Genomic DNA, 5,218 nt, shown 5'->3' on the forward strand with positions numbered 1-5,218 from the left:
AAAAAAAAAAAAAAAAAAAAGTATTTGAATGAATTTCAATTAAAAGACTAAGACAATTCAGTACGCATTATGTTAACTTATAAGGGTTATTATAGTACAGATTTAATGCCAAAGTGATACAGCAAAGAACAACAATAATTTTCACACCTCCATATCTTTTATAAACTCTTTTATCCAACAGTCATCTACTTGGCTATTCTACAGGATACTACATAGCGGCCTAACAGGGACTCTTCTCCCTTGATTTTAACTTAAAATTTTTTTTTTCTACAGCTCTACCCAAGTGTGAGATTTTAAAGTGTGTGGCCTTCACTTACAACATCCAAAAGCATAATACACAGAATATTCCCTAAAAAAAGTTTTAAAGAATTAAATAAAAAACAATAAGCTTTAGTTATCTTCTGCCCAGAAGAAAAAATGTGGCCAAGAAAACAATCTTTCACTTTTTGTATTAACCATAACTAACTTGAAATTAGTTGTTATATATTTGCTATAGAAATTTCCTGCACTCACAAAAATTTTCAGAGCTATCTGCTTACAATCATAAAATTATCAGTCCTTTAAAAACTGTGATTTTTGAGAATTAAAAAAATAATTTGATGTAAATATTTTAGATATGAAGAGGCTGCTTTATCTTATCTACATCTTTTATCCATTGAAAGTAAATATTTAAAATGTTTTCAACGAATTAGCAAGGCTTATTACTTCATGAGAGACCAAAGTTTATTGCTTTATTACCTGTAAATTAGGTCATTAAGCGGTAAATGACTTTAAGAAACATCAGACAATGAAACTCATTAACACATATCATTTCCAGTCCCTTCTCATTTGTATTTCAGCATGAACACTTCACTTCATAATAAGAGTAGCCTTTTGTTTACAAATAAACACTGCAGAAGAAGTTTTCCCTCCCTTTTTATCTTAGGCATGTTCAGAAAACTTTAGTTGTACCAATCAAGGTAAACAGACATGCTTGCAGGACTTCCCAGGTAGCACAGTAGTTAAGAACCCGCCTGCCAATTCAGGGGACACGGGTTCAAGCCCTGGTCCAGGAAAATCCCACATGCTGCGGAGCAACTAAGCCCGTGCGCCAAAACTAGCCAGTGTGCTGCAACTACTGAAGCCCACGTGCCTAGACCCCGTGCTCTGCAACAAGACAAGAAACCACAATGAGAGGCCTGCGCACCACGATGAAGAGTAGGCCCCGCTCGCCACAACTAGAGAAAGCCCGCGCGCAGCAACTAAGACCCCACGCAGGCAAAAATAAAAATAAATAAAAAATAAATAAATTTATTTTAAAACCCCAGACATACTCAAGAAAGCAATACATTCTCTTATTATTTTAGTACCACCAGTACAGATCAACTACAAATTAAAATATAAGATAATTACAAAAACAGGATACAGCAATGCATTTTTAAAGCACAAACTACAAAGAACTCTTTCCAACAATTACTCACACAACCTAAAAGTGAATAGCAAAATAATAAAGAGCTGATTGTAATGGCAAAAGGCCATCCTCCACTCAATTCTTCAGTATTTGGGTTTCCCTTTGAAGATTTCTGTTAACTGCTAAATATCTATTCAGTAATTTTAATGACAGTCTGGACTTTTACAGTAGTACTGAATAGGAAACCATCATAAATTAAGTTTACTGGGTCTCTCTACACTAGGGCAACATAAAATTCTATTAAACAGCAAAACATATCTACTATAATAATTTATTCCCATGATTAAGTTAAATATGAAAACTCTAAGGAGACCAATTCCTTGATTTTTCTCCACTCCTGGCCTGCAACAGTAACACTGTAGCTCTGCAGTTAAACTCTCCCCAACACTCCCTGTCTTGATCTTTATGGGCAAATTAAAATATTTTTCCCATAAGCATAAAAAGAAATCAAGGAATAGACTAAACTGAAGACCTTAGGTAACAATTTCATCCTCTGCAACTAGTTGGCAAGCTTCCTGAAACTTCTGTCTCACCGTCTTACAATTTCATCCTTCAAATGGAAATGAAGAAAAACACCAAGTGAGATGTACACTGAGCTGTGAGTGATCCCAGGTCAGCCTGATTCTCTGCCAAAAAAGGCCAGGCAACATTTACTCTTCTTGCTGTAGTTTCTTTCTCGTTCTTATCCCCTCAAAAAACCTTCCCGTATATTACTATACTACTGTAATTCACTTCCCAAAGGAACCACTTCCTGACACTGACTACTCTCTAAGGACGCTTTCGGATGTTTTATTTCCTCACCCATTCCTTAATTCCATTACTATAAACCTCTCTCGCCAGAGGTGGAGTTCTTAGAGACAAAGAGACTTGAATGGATTTTAAGTCTCTCAGACCGTCCCAATCTCAAAGCCTGTACACGTCTAAGAGTTCCCAGAAACAATGAGCTACAAAAGTACAGACTAAACGGGAAAGAAGAGGAAGTATCAGAACAATACGCAAAGCAAACAGCACCGAAAACTCGTGGTCGTCTCTATCACCTCAGTCTACCACCCCCACCTCCCTAGTTTAACCAAGGTCTCTCAAACTCGGAGAAAAGCCCCCTGGCCCATAATTTCCCCCTCGCTTCACGAAGAAAGTGGCAGAAAGAAAAGAAGCTAGCTCCCTCCGGTCGATCGGAGCTGTGATGCTTTTTCTGCCGGGTGAAGGGAGGCAAGCCAAGGGTTGTGTAAAGAATGGAAAGCTGAGTGATGCTGGGGGGAGGGGGAATTAGGGCGCCAGAGCTAATCCCCCGCCGGGGCCCCGCTGGTGGAAGAGGCAGGAGGCAACCGGTCGGGAGGAAGAGGGAAGCCGGGCTGCACTGGGCTTTCGGGTCGCGAGAAGGGGGAGAGAAGTCTGGCAGTCCTAGAGGCCGGGGGGTGACGGCGCCAGACAAGGGAGGAGGCTCAGTGCGGAGCGAATTTCTCGGGGCACGAGAGAGGGAATCGCCTTCCTCCCGCCACCCTAGCCCCCTCCAAGCGCACACCTCAAACCTGCTCTTGGTCACTCCGTTCACGTCCCTCCTCATGGGGCCGGCGGGTGCGGCCGGGGCCGGGCGCTGCGGCGTGCGGAGTGCAAAGACTGGGGGCCCCGGGCAGGCCCGGGAGTTCCGGCACCGAGAGGAGGCAGAGGAGCTGCGGGCAGGGGCCGTCGGCGGCGAGGAGAGACCTCTCGACTCCGGCAGGGCCTCCTCCACCTCCCGCGGTGGCGGCGACGACTGCTCGTCGCTAGCTCTTCTCTCTCCTCAGCCTCAACTTCAACCCAAAACAAAAACACTCCCCACCTACCAGCAACGCCGCTCCTCATTGGGCAGAGCCGCCCGGGCCTCGGAACTGCGTGGGGAGGGGGAGGAGGAGGAGCGCCCGGCGGCGGCGGCGGCGGCGGCGGTGGCGGCGGCGGCGCAGAACCACCCCTCCCCCACCCCCGGGCGCAGCCGGCGACCATCAGCCCGGGAGCAGCCGGAGCGCGGCGGCGGCGGCGGCGGCGGCGGCGGCGGCGGCGGTGGTGGCAAGAGCCCGCTCTCGCCTCCAAGGCAGGAAAGCCCACCGCGAGGAGAGGCAGGGAAGTGCCTATGTGTCTGTGTGTATTTATGTATGGGAGGGGCTGTGGGGCGGATGCGAGTGCGCGCGTGCTCGCCGACCGGTGAGAGAGGAGAAAGCAGGACAACTGCACACAGCACCCGAGCCCCCTCTCCTCTCCTCCGCGGGCAAACAGCACGCACCAACTCACTAAGCACTTGAGCTGTCTGTCTTGTCCTCCCAGCCCCCTAAGTCTTGTCGCTTCCCCGGTAGCCTGTGCTGGCACATATGTCCTTCCCAGCCACCCAACTCCCTTCCCCTATCACTCACTGTCGCCTTGAACCCAAAGTGCAGCAGGCGGTCCCTACTCGGAGCCATTTTCCTCGTCTCTGGTTGTCTCTAGATTGGGGCAGTGCTGCTGCTGCCGCCGCCGCCGCCGCCGCCGTTGCTGCCGCCTCCCCCGCCCCCGTGAATTGCATTACCGGGTGTTGCAGGGAGGCTTGGGGGGCCGCTGCGGAGCGTGGATCTTCCTGTGCATGGATCAGGAGGACAGGGGGACAATTGTGCTGCCCTCTGCTCCGGGGACGTGCGGCAAGGCCGCACCTCGTGCCTTGGGGTCAGGGGGTGCAGTGCAGGAGCTGGGCGACCATTCCTTTAGCTGGGGGAGGGGCGTGCTTTGGTGGAGGTGGGGGCGGGTGAGGCAGAAAGGCCTCGGCTTCACCCGCTCCTCCGCCGCCCGACCGCCGCTGGCACCCAATGGGCTCTAGTGCCTACCCGCCCTCCAATCAGGGCTCTGGTTGGTGAGAACCTGATCCTGACGCCACTTTGGCGGGAGAAACAAGCGTGTCTGAAGGAGCAGGCGGGGGCGCTTGCCCAGCCGTAACATTCATTATGACTCTTTCTATAGAAGCTAGATTGTGTCATATTATACTTTAGCAACCCCAGCCATCAAGGTCTCAAAACTTATGATCTAATTTCTATGAATTAACGAATAAGAGTTTACCCTTAGAGCGACGAACTACAGAATTATATCCCAAAGATAAAATATTAGAAACTATCATAAATTCTAGCAGTCCTGGCTGGACCACTTCTGTTATTACAAAGTAGGTGAGTTTGTCTTCTTACCTCTTTTCACTTGCACATTCAGTGACTGGCTTATTAGGAATGTCTGATTAAGAGATGAGCTTATTTAACAGCAACTAGTGCTGGAGATCTTTTAAAATAGGCATATTTTTGCAGGAAGGCTTATTAACCAACTCTTCAAGAACTTTTTAAAATTAACTTTTTTATCCTAGAAAGGGCTTCCTAAGCAAGAAACCCAGCTTCAGAAACTCATTCTCAGGCCCACAAAGCCAGGTCTAGATGTTAGAGCCTCCTCCTGTCCCAGATACTTTTACTGTTATTGCTTCACTTCAGTCAAATAAGAACAGTATTTTAGTTGTATCTCATCTAAGAGCAGTTTTCTCCCAGCAAGCACTACTGATGAATTTAGTGACGAAGGCCTGCAAAAGTTAGTAAAACTGGCTTGAGCAGATAAATCAGATGAAAACTTTCACGGGTCTGTTTCCCTAATTTCAATTACACTTTCCAGTTAATTTCAAGTAATACTCAGGGAAGACTTTTACTTTGTTAAAATTTTTTGACTGGACTTTTAAAAAGCTGAATAAACAAAAATTATTCAAAGGTTAAAAATTTATTACACATAGGCATGTTG

The 5,218-nt window shown here is 46.9% G+C and overlaps 1 protein-coding gene across 2 annotated transcripts in view; it reads right to left on the bottom strand.

Moving 5' to 3' along the window:
* FBXL20 (F-box and leucine rich repeat protein 20) overlaps window positions 1–3,260 on the bottom strand; it is a 114,906-nt gene extending 111,646 nt beyond the window's left edge. The window contains exon 1 of one of the 2 annotated variants that reach the window (XM_007465154.1): window positions 2,973–3,260. In XM_007465154.1, coding sequence (XP_007465216.1) covers window positions 2,973–3,014 — 42 coding nt within the window. In that variant the 5' untranslated portion in view covers window positions 3,015–3,260. The remainder of the gene's footprint in view (window positions 1–2,972) is intronic. The other variant, XM_007465155.1, reaches the window with a different exon arrangement.
* Window positions 3,261–5,218: the final 1,958 nt, after the last annotated feature.

The sequence above is a fragment of the Lipotes vexillifer genome, unplaced genomic scaffold (genome assembly GCF_000442215.2).
Source record: "Lipotes vexillifer unplaced genomic scaffold, Lipotes_vexillifer_v1.1 scaffold591, whole genome shotgun sequence".
NCBI classification, from domain to species: domain Eukaryota; kingdom Metazoa; phylum Chordata; class Mammalia; order Artiodactyla; family Lipotidae; genus Lipotes; species Lipotes vexillifer.